At 38.3% G+C, this 17,639-nt stretch overlaps 1 protein-coding gene and 1 long non-coding RNA gene across 6 annotated transcripts in view; one reads left to right on the top strand and one right to left on the bottom strand.

The window, feature by feature from the left end:
• The window catches only part of fto (FTO alpha-ketoglutarate dependent dioxygenase), a 322,852-nt gene that overhangs the window by 118,945 nt on the left and 186,268 nt on the right, over window positions 1–17,639 (top strand). For 4 of the 5 annotated variants that reach the window (XM_069901571.1, XM_069901569.1, XM_069901568.1 and 1 more), the window contains one exon: window positions 8,295–8,419. In XM_069901571.1, coding sequence (XP_069757672.1) covers window positions 8,295–8,419 — 125 coding nt within the window. Of the gene's footprint in view, window positions 1–8,294; window positions 8,420–8,844; window positions 12,357–17,639 lie in introns of those variants that run through there. The other variant, XM_069901573.1, reaches the window with a different exon arrangement.
• On the bottom strand, window positions 634–13,276 carry LOC138744835 (uncharacterized). Its single transcript, XR_011345800.1, has 3 exons — window positions 13,150–13,276; window positions 7,161–7,221; window positions 634–964 (listed from the first exon to the last, which is right to left on the bottom strand). It is a non-coding gene; the product is annotated as an uncharacterized lncRNA (long non-coding RNA).

Below are 17,639 nucleotides of genomic sequence, written 5' to 3'. Positions count from 1 at the left end.
CAGACCCTTCTATCTATCTTCCTTGCTGTTCTTCCACACAAAGGTGAGAGAGAGAGCTAAAATCTGGACAGCTGTCAAACGTGCTTTTTGGATTGTTTTAATTATCTTTCCTTTCTCCAACTAAAGTAATTCTTGTGTGAACAGTCAAAAAGGTATCTGCCTCACACAAGTAGCTGATCCTTTGAGGTCACGTGGATAATCCTAAGGCATGGTTACAAGTTAAAGTGCCTCCTTTTGTCTCCCTTAATGTGTGCAGAAGTTGTATCTGGGGTGCAAGGCAAGGGCTCTGTAAGCTAAATAACATTGTAGAATGGTCACAATGGGAGTCCGTTACTTGTATCTCCATAGCTCAGTTGTTTAGCTTTTGCTTTGCAAAAACAACCTCATTTATTCATTTAACAATGGATATTTTTGAAGGTGGTGGTGGTGAGGGGTGGGCATGGGGGGATGGGGAGATGCAGGGACAGTTTGCTCCCTTGACCTTTTTGGTGTGTAAACTGACCCTCACATATCATTTGAGAAATCTTTCCTCCATTACTCTTTCTTTCGTCTCTCCCATTCACCTTCCTTCAGCACCCCCTATCCCCATTGCTCTTTATCTTTCCCCCCCCCCCCCCCACTTTGGTTATTGGTGTCTTAATCCCTGAAAGACAATTAGATTATCATTTTACTTGCCCTTTGAATTCACATGACAACCATAATAATAAGACAAAATCTAGGTACTTAAAAACAATAATAGTGTTGAAGTTGTTTTGCGTGCACAGGTTTCCTTTTTTTCAAGTAAAATTTTGTTTCAGCCATGTGTACATGGGCAGCATACAGACTAGAACAATGAAATGCATTTGCTTGTGTGCTTTGTAGCTTGATTCTATCCAGTAATTCTGAATCATTATTGAAGCATGTAGCAGACGGACTTCTTCAGCTTTCATTAGGACCATAAGTGCTTGCTGTAACGTGTTTGAATCTGAGCAAAAAGAGAAAAGAATTAAATACAAAAGACTGAAATACAACAAAGACTTCCTTTGTGCCTCAGTACTTCTGCAAAAACATATGTTCAGCCGTGCAGGCAACTGTTGAGTTAAGGACATTCTAAGAAGAAGAAAACAAAGGACGGCCTCTGCTCTTGCATTCACGATGGGTTGAAGAATATTCACTTGTTAAGGACTAGACTGTCAGCTGGTTCCTCTTGCAAGTGTAATTTCTTTCGTTTCTCTTCAAAAGCATTTTTTTTTGCCAATGTTTTACACTTCGTATAATCTGGCATGTATGCAAAGCTGACTTTTCTCCTGAAATAATTGATGTCAGGCGAAAGAAGTGGCTTGCTCCAAGGGTAAATCACCCCTGCATTAGAGGGTGCCAAATGACTTATCTTTTGTAACTTCAAGAACCTGATTGGGTAAGAATGCGTTTCTGGCAGCACAAGGAACAGCTTTTAGTTTTGATCACTTAGGGTTAGGGTAGAATAACAGAAAATTCTGAAGTGACCACTTCCTTTCTTGACTCATTTTAAGTCAACCTTATGTTGAACTGCTAAATGTGTTACATTGCACTTACAATCAATAGGAATTAAAGTGAACTGAGAAACTTGCTGAATTTTTTTCCCTACATATTAAAAATAACATGGTGTCTGTTTTTTAAAAAAACCCATTTCTGGAAGAAAGGCTTAATAAATGTGATCAACACAAATACTGATTTGTTAGTGTATAATTTCAGTATGCTGCAGTATTGAGTATATTTTCGGTTATAGATAGAATGTAAATTGAGGCTCAATGACAGAGATAGAACCCCATTGCCATTTTCGAATATAAATACATTATATAACACTTAAATGATAAAGGAGCTCCAGGAAGCTAAATTATAATTTTTTTTGTGGAAGTCGGAAAATAATATCAGTGCGACTTTAGGAACGCCAAGATATTGTGGTCTGGTGCTGGTCAAACCCTCTTCCCTTTGCTTCACTTTGTCCCTGCATTCCACCTAAAACTACAGGTCAAAAGCACTCACTTAGATTAATAAAATACATATTGGCTTTCCAAATTTCCATCTATTTATTTTGTGTGTAAAAAGCCGCTTTTGAATTATGATAATTTATTGTGTCATTCTAAAAGTTCTCTACTTATTATTGCCCACTAGTTTGTAAGAGATTTCAATATTAAAAAAGGAAGATTTTGAAAATTATTATTTCAGGAGATGTTGAGGCAGCAGTATTATGTAAGGTACTGCTGGCATGGTTAGTGTAGTGATTAACGCAATGCTGTTACAGTGATCGGGTCCGGGGTTTGAATCCGATGATGTGTGTAAGGAGTTTGTACGTTCTCCCCATGTCTGTGTGGGTTTCCTCCCACTTTTCAAAAACCTATGGAGGTTGTAGATCCATTGGGTGGTGCGGGCTCACAGGCCAAAAGGGCCTGTTACTGTGCTGTATGTCTACATTTAAATTTAAGATCTAGAATCTGGAGCAGGTTGTAGGGTTCCTCGAGCCTGGTCTGTCGTTCAATATATTATTGGTAATTTGTCCTACATGTAATTTTCCTCTTGATCTTTGATGTACAAACATTTGTTGACTTCAGACTTGAAACTAGTGAGTGCAGAACTTTGAAGATATTTCCAAAGATTTACAGCCCTCTATATAAAGACATTCTTACCTCCCTTAACAGTCTATTCTGTTATACCCTTTAAGTTTAGACTTTCCACTCTGAGTGAACCATCTTGAAGCTGTCACTCCATTTTGAATCTTCATTGCAATTAAATATTATCTCAGTCTTTTAAACTGTAGTGAATTCGGGCCAGCCTTTCTTGATCTGATCTGAGGAATCAATCTAGTAAATCTATGCTACACCATCTGCAAGGCAAGTTGACCCTTCATTCCTTATGGAGACCAGAAGTGCAACAGTGGACCAGATGTGATACCAAAGAACTGGGACTATTGTAGCAAGGCTTTCTTACTCTTGTATTCTAAACCCTTTGCACTGGAAGCCAATAGATTGTTTGCATTTTAATTGCCTGTACGAGCTGCATACCAGCTTTGCCTTCTGTAAACTAAAACACCCAAGATATCCATATTTTTGTTTCAAATTTTTTTTTACATTTAAATTTAGACATACAGCACAGTTGCAGGCCATTTCGGCCCACAAATCCATGCCACCTCATTTATACTCAATTAACCTACACCCTTGGTTAGTTTTGAATGGTGGGAAGAAACTGGAGCCACCGGGAAAGCTCACACAGACACAGGGAGTACATACAAACTCCTGACTGCCAGCACAGGATTTGAACCCCGGTCTCGATCACTGGTGCTGTAAAGGTGTTGTGCTAACTCCCCGAAACTCCCCGAATGGTTCCTTACCGTTTTAGAATATTTTTTAAAGTAGATTTTATGCCTCTTGCTATTTTTGCACAAATCTGAAAATGTTACAAACAGACCTGCAGAAAATCTGCAGATTTAGACTTCTGATTTTCATATTATTGTCAAGTACACATATGAGATCACATACAACCCTGAAATTCCATTTCCTGCGGGTGCGGCAGAATTACCACTAATAGATAGTGCAAAAGTAAACTGTACACAGAATAAAATGTAAACAAATAAAGATCTGTAAACAGATAATGAATGTAAACAAACCAACTGTGCAATACAGGGGGAATAACAAAGAAAATCAATGAAGAGAACAAATAAGAATATTTAAATAAGTCTCTGATTGAGTTTGTCATTGAGGAATCTGATAGTGGAGGGGTTGCAGCTGTTCCCGAACCTGGTGGTACGGGTCTTGTGGCACCTATACCTCTTTCTTGATGGCAGGAGCGAGAACAGAGTTTGCACTAGGTGGTGTGGGTCTTTGATGATTGCTGATGCTCTTCAAAAGCTGTGTTCCCTGAAGATATACTCAATAGTGAGGAGGGTTTTTCCTGTAATGTCCACTACCTTTTGGAAGTCTTTATGCTCAGGGGTATTAGTGTACCCATACCAGACTGTGATGCAGCCGGTCAGCACATTTTCCACTACACCTCTGTAGAAATTTGCCAGATTTTCTGGTGTCATACCAAACCTCTGCAAACTCCTGAAGAAGTAGAGTGCTTTCTCTATGATGCCATTGCTGTGTTGGGTCCAGGATAGATCCTCCGAGATAGCGAATCTCAAGAACTTAAATTTTCTTACCCTCTCCACCTCTGATCCCCCAGTGATCACTGGATTGTATACCTCTGGCTTTCCTTTCCTGAAGCTAACAATCTGCTCCTTAGTTTTGGTGACATTGAATGCAAGGTTGTTGTTGGTGCACCATTCAGCTAAGTTTTCAATGTCCATCCTGTATGCTGCCTCATTCTCTTCCTTTCTACAACCTACTACCGTGATATCATTGGTAAATTTGTAGATGGTGTTATTGTGGTACTGAGCTACAGAGTCATTGGTGTAAAGTGAGTGGAGCAGGGGGGGTTCTTTGGTACTGATGGATTTTGGAGGGGAAGTTCTTACCAATCTTCACTGATTGTCATTCTTATCATGCTTCACCTGGGATAATGGTTCTGGTCCTATAGCTTGTATGAGCGGAGGATTCAGCTTGATTTAGATATGTTCATTGGGGGATGAATCAGGTAGCAGAATGTCTAATATTGACAGGCATTATGTATCTGCCCCCTGAATAATGCCATCATGGCTAGGGTCTCAGGTGTATAGCATCACACGGGGAAAGGTATTGCACCAACGTGTTCAGCAGAAGAAGCAAATGCAACATAATTAAGTAAAAAAGAAAAGGTAGCTCCTAAAGGCTACTTTTAATTTAATTTGAACAGGATCCAATCTTTTTTGTAATCCTAACTTGATCAGGTTAGGTGGATTTATTGCTAATTTAGACTCTTCTGAAGAGTTTATATAACCCAGAACTCATGTGAAGTTTTGACAGCCATTTACTCTTGGGACCAGCAGTTTCCCCTGACTTTCGAGGCAGGTAAACATATATCTTTAACTCTTTCCACAGAAGAACACAGAGTAAAGTGGCAAGAACAGAACGTAGTGTTGGATTGACTGAAAAGCCAGGTTTTTTTTTTGTGAAGCGCAAGTGTACAGTTTGGTTGATACCACCTACCCAAAAAGTAATGCAAAATGAAATCTCCTGGACTGTAGGATTCAGTATTTGGGCAGGGACTAATATACAGGGAGGAGCACTCATAACTGACTGCAAAAAGACGAAGACCACCTCTTGATATTCAGTGGCATACATCCTGTAGTCATCATGGTCACTGTATAAATTATTTGCCTACTAGAGTAGAGCAGACACTGTATTCTGTAGTAAGAGCCATCCAAAACCTTTCTACCATCAAGAGGCAGTGGAGCATTTCCCACTTGCGTTGATGTACAGCTCCCCAATGCCTGAGAAGCCTGACCATCCAGGACAAAACAGTGCTTCACTATATCCACTGTCTGATATACTCATTGGTTCCAAAACTAACACCCCATGCCTTGTGGTAGCCACAAAACGAATAAACCTATGACCTCTACACCAAGAGGGATAAAGGCAACCGGTACATGTATCTCTCCAAATCACGCATAATCTTCACAGGGCACCATTGTTTCATCAAATCCAGGTTTTCCTTTGCCGAACAACAGTGAGGAAGTAGTTTCCCCAGAAGAAATGTGACTGTTCATAAGAAGGTGACTTACTAGGCATCATCATAAGGGCAATTAGGGCGATACCAGAGACAAAAACAGAATTTAAAAAAAAGAGATGGCAGCCTCTAAATGTCATTGGATGGGATTGTGAAATAAAACTCCTTGTGACAATTAGTAAGGATGAGAATTAATTAGGACATAATTAAATATTTTGCATCAACATTGCGTGAAATATCAAGGAAGCAAACACTTTAATCCAACCATATCTAATGTCTGAAAGTCAATAATAACATCAGCTAAAAGAGTTCAATTTTTAAAAAAATGACGCTTAATGTATCATATAGGTTGAACGTTGAGTGAGTGGTGAGGGAGGGGTGAGGGAGGGGGGAAGAGGGGAGAAAATGACATTGTGTATATTCAAGAGGAAAATGTGTATTTTGGTCAGTATGGTTTATAGTGTGAAAAATAAAAAAAATATTTAAAAACAAGAAATAGGCTCGTTATGTTTACTTCTCTCTCAAAGTCTTGGATTATTACCACTGCTCCTTCCCTCTGTTATAAAGAGCCTAATAAATTCTTCACACTCTCACCATAATTGCCATCATAGTTTTCTGAATAATATATAATATTTGTTGAAAGGTTGCTGCTAATAGGAAAAGCTGAGGAGTTTGGAGAAGCACAGATTACACAGGCCTGTCTTGGCTGCAGATGAACCAAGACAACAGTTGCTAAAAATTGTACTTGCTGCATTTTAATGCAGTAAAATGAGTGCAGCATACAGAGATAACACAAAATCAAATGCCACAACAAAATCACATCAGGGCATTTTTTTGGTTCCATGTTAGATACTTCAGTACCAAATTATCTGACCAGGCAAAACCACCAAGTCAAAAAAAAAATTACAGATACAGGTACTGGAAATTTAAAATAACAACAGAAAATGGTGGAGATATTCAGTTTTGATTAAGGTTCTTGGACTGAAAACATTTAGTCCGTTTCTCTTCCCACAGATGCAGTCTGGCTTGCTGAGTATTTCCATCATTTTCTTTTTATTTTGTTAAAGTTTCCAAGTCTGTGCTTTGAATATTTTATTCCAGTAAGTCCATAAATCATGAGCGAATCCAAATATATAGAGGTGTGAATTATTTGATGGTTCCTTAGTCATATTGTCCTTCGTGTTTTCAACAAGAAGTCATGCACAGAATTAGAGAATCATCTCCAAAGCTCTACCTGTGCCTGTTTACATGCAAGGCTTGTAAGTACTGCTGAAATGATGGCTCCCAACCCTGAGAAGTTGACCTTTTTTAACAACCTCTTCCTAGCTCAGCTTTTCTCCTGAAAAATCAGAAACATTTTCACCTCAATGTCAAAAGTAGATACATTCCTGAGTAAAGCTTGGATTTTTTTCTCTTTATCCTCAATTGTAAAAAGGCATGTTACCTAAGCAGTTAATATTTAAGTCATAACATGTTAACATTTGTTGTGAGCTTAAAAAAAACTAATTGCCTCCGAGCTATTATTAGGAACCAAATCTTAACAGTAACCAGGCTCTAACATTCTTATCTTCTGGCTCCAGGATTTTTCATCCCTTGCATCTCTTGATTCCAGCCAGTTGTCTGTGGAAAAGCATAGGAGAAAATAGAGGATGCTGTAAATATTTTGGATGAGTATTCAACGTCCTTTGGAATAAAATTGTAGCAAGATAACATGAAATAACACTCAAACTACTTGGAGCAGCGCATTCATGTGAAATGAAAATATAATTTATTTGTCTAGAATTTCCAAGTGGCCTCTGTTTGTGCATTGGGATTGGTTTATTGTTTTAAAGCCTGTGTCCGTTTATTTGTCTATATATCCTTTATTCAGAAAGATAAGAACAGGTAGATCTGGGCCTTGCGCGTACCTGCTTCCTTTTAAAAGCAGTGTTCTCTTCTGGAATACTGAAGAAGTCATGCCAATGTATGTTTGGTGATTTCAGGAAAGAGGAATACATTTTCATCACCCTTTAAACATTTGTGGTGTTTGAGTCTTCTGCTAACAGAAGGATGAGATAAGGCAGGCAATCGGGCTGCCCAAACTGTTTGTTTGTTCTCTTTAAGCTGCAGTCTCTAACATAGTCACGCTCAGAGGGCTGAAAATTTAAAAATGTGAAGGCCTCACTCAACAACATATGAAGAAAGGGCCTCAGAAGACAATTATCTGTCATTAACCTTCATTAAACTAATAAAGAAAGAGACAGAGAGGGAAAATTGTTGGTATGGTTTTAAGCAACAAGCACTTTTCAGAGTCTCTGATAGCTGTCGAGTCAGTTGTTTCCAGGCAATATGCAATTGAGATGTGAAGAATGATTTTGTTTTCTTGTATCTATCTCTCTTGATAACATCTCTTTTTAGGGTTTCCGAATTACCTGAACCTTTTGACCCTTAACTTTGCTGCGCTATCCAACTTGTAAACATTTATTTAAAATTGTAAAGGTTCACCCCAAGGGCACCGTGTAACTTGATTTACTGGAAATAAATATATTATCCATTTTGGTCATCATTAACTTCATTTGCTTTATTGATCTGCTCATAGGAGAAGGGAGTAATAAAGATCATATTGATTCTTTTTTTTTCCTTGTGTTATTTGCCATAGGGCAATTTTTTATTAATTTTTAGTTTTATTGCCAGTTTTTAAACATTTTTTTCAGACAAAGCTTTTGCTGAATGAAATCAATAAGACGCAATGGAGTTTCGAGGAAAAGCAGCAAATTATTCGTTGTGTTTTGCCACTCCTTGAGGAGCGACAAGAAATGAGGAAGATCTGGAGGATAAGGTAAGGAAAGGCTCGCATTCAGTGTCATTTTCATATTTGTGGTAACCATTGTTTCCAGTGGTGCATGTTTTGTTTAACAGCGCCCATTCCTTCATGGGGAAAAAAAATCAATGAAGGTGATAAATGGCATTTTTTTTGTGCAAAGGAAATTTTGTTGATGGGTGGGGATTGGAAAACTGGCTGCAGATATCTTTTGTTGCATTGAATATTTTAATCAAAGACAGTAATCACCACTAAAAATAAATGATTTTACATTTCACACTGCCGCAGAGCTTTGAGGAAACATGGCAGTTGTTTTAAACTAAAGCAGAAGGAGATTCTGAATCGTGGTTTTACTAAATGACTTGAAATTCTGCTGGGAAGTTTGTCCCCAGTGGCTGATACACCTATGACCTTTTCTTGTTTGATGTTTTTTTTCTACCCAGTGAACCATCTTGAACATGTGAAGCACTAGAGCAGCTCTAACAGATTGTTACCACACACCTCAGTTTACTTCATCAAAGTGTTAAGGTGACATTTAGTTGTGAAGCTGAGATGATCCGTGTTATCTGGACTGAAAGACTAACACTTGTGTCCATCAACTGCCCAATGTTGAAAGCTATAAAACATTTGCCGTAATCCTTCCATGCCACTCTCACAGACTTCTGCCTATTGTCATTGCACCAAAAAAGGTGTGCCGAAGCAACAAATGATTTACCCTCGTGTGTTTTTTTTAATAAATCAGACTGTTGTTGCACTAATACATTTTTTCCGACGAAGGGGATCAGCTGCAGCTCTCAGCCCTGGTACTTCCTGAATGTGTTGAATTGACTACATCACAAGAGGTAAAGGCTACAGTTTATTTGGCAGAACATAACTTCTGATGGGCAATCTGTTATAGTTGTTCAAGAGGTGCTCAGGCCATTTGAACTGAACATTCTTGACCTTTTCAAAGTCAAGGTTGTTACTTGGTCAATAAAATATGAGAGAGGTGTTACGGATGGCAAGCTAACATTAAAACTACCAGCTGTGAGGTTTTCAAACACATTCGTCTGTCTGTTTCTGTGTGCGAACTGCTGAGACTGGTAAGGTCAGAATACAATAATGAAAATTATTTGCAGATTACACTGACGCTTTGCCACATTAACGCAATAAACATGCTGAATGCTTATTGAGGCAGGATGCATTGGGCTTGATAAATGGATTGTAAAGTTTCCCATCTGGCTTCTAGGCTGCCTTTTTAGGGGAGGACAGATTCAGAGAAAAGGCTGGTGGATGCAGATCTACTGACCCATAATGAATCAAAAGTATAGATTAAGTAGAAAAAGTGAGAGGAAAAGGGGCCAGTATAGTTGAGGATGAATATATGATGAATGAGAGAGGGAGGTTCACATTGTGATGAATAGGATGAGATTAATCGTAGGACGGCAGACCATGCTTAAGCCGAGAGAACAGCCTTAAAATGCTGAGAATGAAACTCAGCTCTAAATGAAGATGCCGGACGTTTAGTTGTGCTCGATGTTCAGCTGCCCGCAAAGCCCTCTGACCCCAGTGCATTTTAAGTTATACTGGATTCCCTTTGTCTGCCATGACCCTTTGTGCTTCTCCACCTCTGTCCTTCACCTGTGTCACTTTTGTCTTCTGGCTCCAAAATAAATTGGGAGGATGCTGAATAGTTCCTACAGACAATAGAAACACTGTTTGATTAAATGCTACATTTTAACAGCCACCAGTTGTTTGATTCCTCTAGAACATTGTTGTCTCCTCCTTTTGAATCCTTATACCTCCTCCTTTTCAAGGACAAAAAAAAGATACTTTCTTCATTATTCACAGTGATATGTGGAATTGTGAAGGACAATGGAGCAGATTTTTATAAAACTAAGCTGTAAAATTTTTTTTTGGAATTCACAGGAGTAAACCAAAGCGATAAATCGGCAGGCTACTGAAAATGATTAAGTGAAGGCCTGGGATTCAGAAAGCTGGGAGTTTATAGAAAAGAATTAGAAGTGTTAGTGTAGAGGTGAAAAGAGCTTCTGTCTGCTTTGCTAAAATTAATTGTGCAGAGAAGCCTAATGAAAGCAGCTTAGAAAAAAAGAACAGTTGTTCCTCGTTCATTACTAATGAGATTTTTTATTAAGTTAAATTGCTATTGGCTCCCTGAAAGGCAAAGTAAGGCTCTAAACCCTGAATGGACAAGTCGAGCTGGCTTACAAAGCACCTTAGGAGCCGCATACAGGTATTTGGAAATAATGTCGGGCTTGTCGACAGATGTTCAGGAGATCGTGTTGGTTAGACTCCTATTTCTCTTCCAGGCAGAAAATGCAATGTACGTCAGCCCAGGTGCAAGGTGGCCTTGCCAATAAAGTGTCTCCTCCCAGCTCAGAAGCTCATACCCACATCAGGGTGCGGGGGACTGTAATTAACACTCTGAAGGTTTAAGCTTTACTGGAGTGACGTGCTCAGTAATGATGGTGTTAGCTTCCTTAATTTCCCAGTTTCATCATCAATTATACCATGTGTTTCATCCAGTTGGTGCTACCCTCCCATTGTTAATTATAACCTACAAGACTGTTACAGTTAATTTTATGGCAAGCATATTGTCTCTTCAAGGCTCCCGAGCAGCTCATAAATTATCTTGAAGGTGAAATGTAACTTGGGGAAATAGTTATGAAAATTCCATCCATCTCGCTTAGGAGGCGCAGCTGCTACTGTCAGCTGCATTGCCACTGCATTGTGAAGGAATTATGGTGGGTCAGGCCTAGGAGGCAGGGCCCAGGCTGTCACCACAGAGGAAGCCTGTCCTGGCCCTGTCAGACACGCACCTTCTGCCTATCCCCTGTGGCCTCTCCTTTCAAGCAATAAAAGGCAGGCTGTGCAGGTGTATGGTCCCAGAGCTGTCTATGTTCATTATTTAACAGGAACCTTCTTTAGGTAGGCAGGTATGAAGACCTTTTTCTTCACTGCTGTCATATTGAGGAGTGGCATTACAGGAGTTGAGAAGTACATAAGTTGTTAAACAGCATAATATGACTGCTCCTCTCTGAATCAGGACATTTAAAGGATCCTGTTTGAATTTTAACAAAATTATATTCTCAAATGTCAGTGCAAAGCTGCTGTTAATAACATACTTTAAAAAATTTAGACATACAGCACAGTAACAGACCACTTCGGCCCATGAGTCCGTGCTGCCCAATTTACACCCAATTAACCTAAACCCCTGATATGTTTCAAAAGGTGGTGAAAACCCATTCAGACATGGGGAGAGCGTACAAACTCCTTACAGACAGCGCGGGATTCAAACCCAAGTTCTGATTGCTGACGCTGTAATGGCGTTGTGGTAAATGCTCTGATCTTTGATTTTTTTTTAACTGTTTTCATGTTTGCTTTCTCTTCTCTTGTTGAGATATATTGTTAATGCAGCGGAGTGTATCGACAAACTTGTTCCAGTTGGAAGTATGCTTTCTACAGTATTTGATTTCTGTTTGGCTGAACCCACATTAGTCCTGTTTCACAAAGAATTTGTGGAGAAACAATGATCTCTCAAAGGCAAAAATGTAATTCCTTTGGAAACGAGGAATAGGGAAATCCTTATTCTGTTAATGTTTAAATTGTGCATGGTAGAAAGTCAAATTGTCCAGGTAGCCAATGTGCCTTCTGAATACTTTAAAAAGTAGATTTGTTTGAGTGTAGGATTTGTTTTCCATGTTCCATCAAAATGAATAAATCTGAAATAACAGCCTCCAGCGAATCAAACATCATTTCACTCACAAAATAAAATGGAGCATGATTCCAGGATTACCAAGTCAATTTAGCATTGCTGTATTGCATACATAAATGGGTATCATAAATGTACACCACAAGCCACATGCCCCACCCAAGGAGCTATTCTTCACTTGAACCAAAGACTATCTGCTGCTGGTGTGAGGAAGACCACACAATCTTGATGCCATCCTCTGATCCACCCAGTATCCACTTTTAAGCAAAAGACTCCTGAAGTCATAGTTGTGAGTGGAATCTCCAACCATGCAATTCCTGAAATCAGTCATATTATACCTGAAGCTGCCAAAACTGGTATTGATCATTTAAGACTGATTTTTGACCTTTCAAGCTCAAAAATTAAAAAAAAAATTTGGTATGTTTTTTTTTAAAAAGCAAGGATGTTGTTGTCATTAATGTGATAACATTCTCTTCTAAGCTAAAGTCCAAAACACGCACACTTAAGAGGCACGAACACAAATTTGCGGTTGCAATCGATAGAGATGCCGCAGCCCCTGAGGGATCATGACATTGTTACCTGAGCATTGTCAGTGGATGATGGAAACAGGTCATGCACATTTAGCTTAGGACTGAGAAGCTTTGATCAGCAGTAAAAGTGGTCATATCAACAGACCAATCAGAGAATAGAATGGCTGCTATCCTAACTATGATGTTTCTTTTATTATAATTTATTTTTAAAACTTGGGTTCTTTTAAAACAACTATACTTTATTAGCTATAGAACTCATTCACGACAATGTTGAGGGATCCATCTTGAATCCAACCCTAACTAGTCTCCACTTCCCTCTAGGGGTCAGGATGATTACTAGCTCTTTATCATTATACCAACATCTCAAAAAAGTAAGTATTAGATCTTTCATTCAACACTGATTTACCAATGCTTTTGGGAAAATTACTGTCAATGGCTGCAAGGTTTTTTTTATCTGCTGTCAACTACAAGATTAAAAGAAATTGGAATGAAAAAAATTTGCAAACCTGGAGAAGAGACGAGGAAAACCAGGCTTGGTGCAGATGGAAGTTTCCGGCAGCACAGCCAAGGAAGCCTCTTAAGTAGTGTCCTTAAAAATAAAATGGATGTATGTATGATAGATGAGGAGCTTGTTTTGCCAGTGGACATAGAAATGGTGTACCTTAAACTTGGCAATGGCCTGGCTAAATTGGTTAATATGTTTTCTTTGCTGAATGATACTGGATGTGCCAGATGCTGTCGCTATCAAAGTTCAAGTTGTGCACAAATTTAAACATTCTGAGCTCATTATATTTAGTCTGTAACTCAATGAAGCTGTTGATGTTCTGAGCTGCACACAATTGAAGATGACATCAGAGTCACTCTTTTTTGTATGACATCCAGAATGTATCTACTATTGTCCAGGAAACAACATAATCTACCCATTGATTATCACAGTGCCCTTATGGTGTACAATCGCCACCAAGTATTAAAATGAATTTCTTCTTTAGCTTACTATTAAAAATGAAATTTTTTGGTCATATCAATAGTAGACACAGGGTGCTATGATTTGTTTTCAAGTTACAAGCTGTAATTTCACTTGTAAACACTGAGGTTCCTAAATATTAAATATATATAAGTTTTTAATTTTCATGGATAACACTTACGCATTTGTTGTGGGAAAGGTATGACCAATAGAAAAACTTTTGTGGAATTAGAATCAGAATTTATTGTTACGAACATATCACAAAATATCTTGTTTTGTGGCAGCATTACAGGTGCAAATATTGGGATAAATTACATTTTATAAAAATAAATAAATTAGCGCGAAAGAAGAGAAAGTCAGGTTCTGTCTGTGGTTCCTCGTCCATTCTCTGATGGCAGAGAAGTAGTTGTTTTTGTACCATTGGGTGTTTGTCTTCAGACTCCTGTACCTCCTTCCTGATGGTAGCAGTGTGAAGAGGGCATGGCCTGGATGATGAGGGTCCTTGAAATACAGGTTGCTTTCTTCAGACACAGCCTCTTGTAGATGTCCTCGATGGAGTGAAGACTGATGCCTGTGATAATGTTGGGCGAGTTCACAACTCTCTGTAGTCTTTTCCTGTTCTGTGTATTAGCACCTCCATAACCAGACAGTGATACAACCAATCTGAATGCTCTCCACTGTATGCCTGTAGAAGTTTTCAAGAGTCTCTGGTGACATACAAAATCTCCTCAAACTCCTCACAAAGTATAGCCACTGGCGAGCCGCCTTCATAGAGGCCCCAGGATAGATCTTAAGAGACATTGACGCCCAGAATTTTGGAGTTTTTAGGTTACATAAACTAGTTCACAAGATAAATTTTGAGTGCCCTGGGTCCAGGCCCAAAACATTGGTTACCTTTTACTTCCCATAGATGCAACAAATTTTCTTGTTTAACGCATTAAAAATGCTATTTTTCCTGATCTGTTTATGAATATTAGATCAAGGAAGTATCTATTGAACAGTAGAAACATAACTTTTGCTATCGCTACATAACCAATTCTTCTGAAAGTACTTGGGAGCAGCTGATGTCGCACAGCCTCAATAACCGAAGATTGATCTTGACTTCTGATGCTTTCTGAGTGGAGTTTGGACATTCTACATGTGGCCACTTGGATGTTCCCTGGACACACCGGTTACCTCTCGCGTCTCTCAGATGTCCAGATTGACAGCTTCATTGGCTATTACTCCTCGTGTAGGTGTGCGGCAGGAGAATTGGGAAGAGTTGATGGGTATATGAGGGAGAATAGGTTCCAGAGAAAAAGGCAGATTTGGACCGATGAGATTGTTGTGAGAGTCAGCAGAGCATTGAATCCTATGGGCTCTTATGCTGTAAGAATATATAAAATGTGAGAATTATCGTTGAAATATAATGCACCTTCTCAATTTTACATGTATAGAATGAAAAATCTCACTTTTAAGTGCAAGTTAGACTAGCAAATATTACTAAGCAACACAGTAAAGCAAAATGCATCTTTTCAAACCCTCATCCCTAAATTGGAAGATAATTGTTACTTTAGAAAATGAGAGGAAGCTAATGGACCAACAATGGATCTTTCACAAAGTAAAATGAGAAATTAAAAAAATATAGATGAGCATACAGAGGAAAAATAGAAGCCGAACCTCAGGAATTCTCCTCAAAAAAAAATAGAGCACCAATGATGGTAAAAGGTCACTAGATATGTAGAGAACACAAGATATACTAAATGCTCCGCTACAACTCAGAAATAGAGAGAAGACCCTGAAACAGAATATTTTTTAAAAATATGATAATTTTATCATTGTAATTGACTAATTATATGAGAGTAAAACCCCAAAGTTTTCATGGTCTTGATAAAATTGGACAGTGCAATATAAAACTGCTTAATAGACTTTCGAGATTCCTATGCTCTCTGGGTGAATTTGGCATTAACATTGAGTGCTGATGCAAATAGGAGGTGAATAAATCCAGAACATTTGTCAGATCATGAGTAAGACGAAAACTATTGCTGAAGTTCAGCAAGAATAAAATTGTGTGCCAATGACCTAATTTTTAAAAATTCAAACATCAATTAGAGATGAAAGATATTACCTGGCAAAACTAAAACTACATGAAAGACTTCCACTTCGACCAATAGCACTTGAATGTCTAGTAGAAAGCACTGTTTACAAAATAGAAAATCGTCAAGGGATAAAGTTGACCCTTTGACCAAGGATCAGTGTTTGAATCCCTGTTGATTTTTGCTCACTAAAGTAACTTGGAGTTACCAGCAGTTCCAAAATACTAAGAACAATAGAGGGCAACTATAGGCTATATGTCTTCAGGGACGTTTGGATCAAAATTTGAAGAGGACAATTGGAATGAATTTTTAAAAATTGTAATATAATTTGGTAATAAATTGTGAAAGTTAGAGTATTGCAAATAACAATAGATGCACCACATGTCGTGTAAAATATTAAAACTATGCAAAGTAGTATGTTTTATAGTAGACGGAGGTTATATAATTGACCAATAAGATGATACTTAGCTTATTGTACTTGATTTTAGGCAGATTACCACTAAAGGTCCACAGGCATTGATGAAGGTATAGTAAGTATATAAGCAATGTGATTCTACGTGTGAAGCAATTAAGTTGGTGGGAAATACTGGAAAAGTTTGAATTTTGCATTTTATGAAGAAAATGTGTATGGTAATCCTTGTTCGTATTTATACAGTAACTTTAACTATTTGCTTAAAACTTGAAAAATAAACCAAGAAAATAAATCAATTAGACATAAATTGAAATGAGCAATAAATATAGTTAAAACAAAAATAAGAATAACTTCTTATTTACTTTTAAAAACTTTTATTCATGTGTGAAACACAAAATTCTACAGAAACTGTGATTGAAGTAAAAACACAATGGTGGAGAAACTCGGCAGTTTTATTCAAGTAGTTATTTTGTTGGGATTTATGTATTGCTTGCAAGCTCACCATTTATTGCAGCTTCATAATACCTGGACAAGGTGATGTTGGGTGATCCTGTGGAAAGTGCTCCCATAGTGATGTGATTTTGAGCCAGTATCAATGATTTATTTCCAAGTTTGGATGATATGCAACTTGGATGGTCATATGCATGTCGTGATATTCATTGGTCCTGAAATCTTTGTCCTTCATGGTTGCGGAAGTCTGAGTTTGGGAGTGCTGTGGTGTGACCTAAGTGGGTAACTGTGGTGTATTTTGTAAATGGTACAAACTACAGTCATTATGCATCAGTGGTAAAATGAGCAAGTGTTTAGGATGATTGGGGTGCCAAAAAGTGGGCAATTGTTCTGGATGGGTCCCAGTTTCTTGAGATTTCCTGGAATTACACCAATCCAAGCAAGTGTAGAGTATTTCAACACATTGCTAAGTGGCGCATTCCACATGGCAGGAAAGCTTTGAGGAGAAACACTCACTCCAGGTTTTAACCTGTGTTTTTATTCATAGTTTTGTAGCAGATCTAGTGATCTCCTCAGGATGTTGACAGTGTTGATGTTGAAAAATCTTGTTTAAATGGCCATTGGCTGGCACTTTGAATGCTACTCACTACCTATTGGCCTAAGCGTGTATATTGCTTGGGCTTTCCTTCATTCAGACATGGATTGGTTGGTGTTGTAAATGGATTTGAAAATTGTGGAAGTCATGGACAAACATTCCCACTCCTCTTGGTGGAATGTGTGTTGTTGATGAACCTGATGAAAATAGTTGAGCCAGGGACTCTACCTTGATGAATATCTGTAATGGGGACAGAATTATTTACTTCTCCACACTATCACCTTCTTTTGTGTATGATATGACTCCATCCACTGAAATGTATTTTCTTTGGGGGAACTATGTATAAAAACTGCTGTAATTTCTACATGGTCTAACCAAATGTATACAAATAACCTGGAATAAAATCTGGAATGTGCAGTTTAATCATGTGAATTGTTTGATTACAAATTTAAAACTGTGGACCACAGGGACAAATAAAGAAAAAAGATCTCTTTGTCCCA

This window comes from Narcine bancroftii, chromosome 10, assembly GCF_036971445.1.
Source record: "Narcine bancroftii isolate sNarBan1 chromosome 10, sNarBan1.hap1, whole genome shotgun sequence".
Lineage (NCBI taxonomy): Eukaryota > Metazoa > Chordata > Chondrichthyes > Torpediniformes > Narcinidae > Narcine > Narcine bancroftii.
Note: the sequence above shows the minus strand (reverse complement) of the source record. Positions and strands in the feature narration are given on the sequence as shown.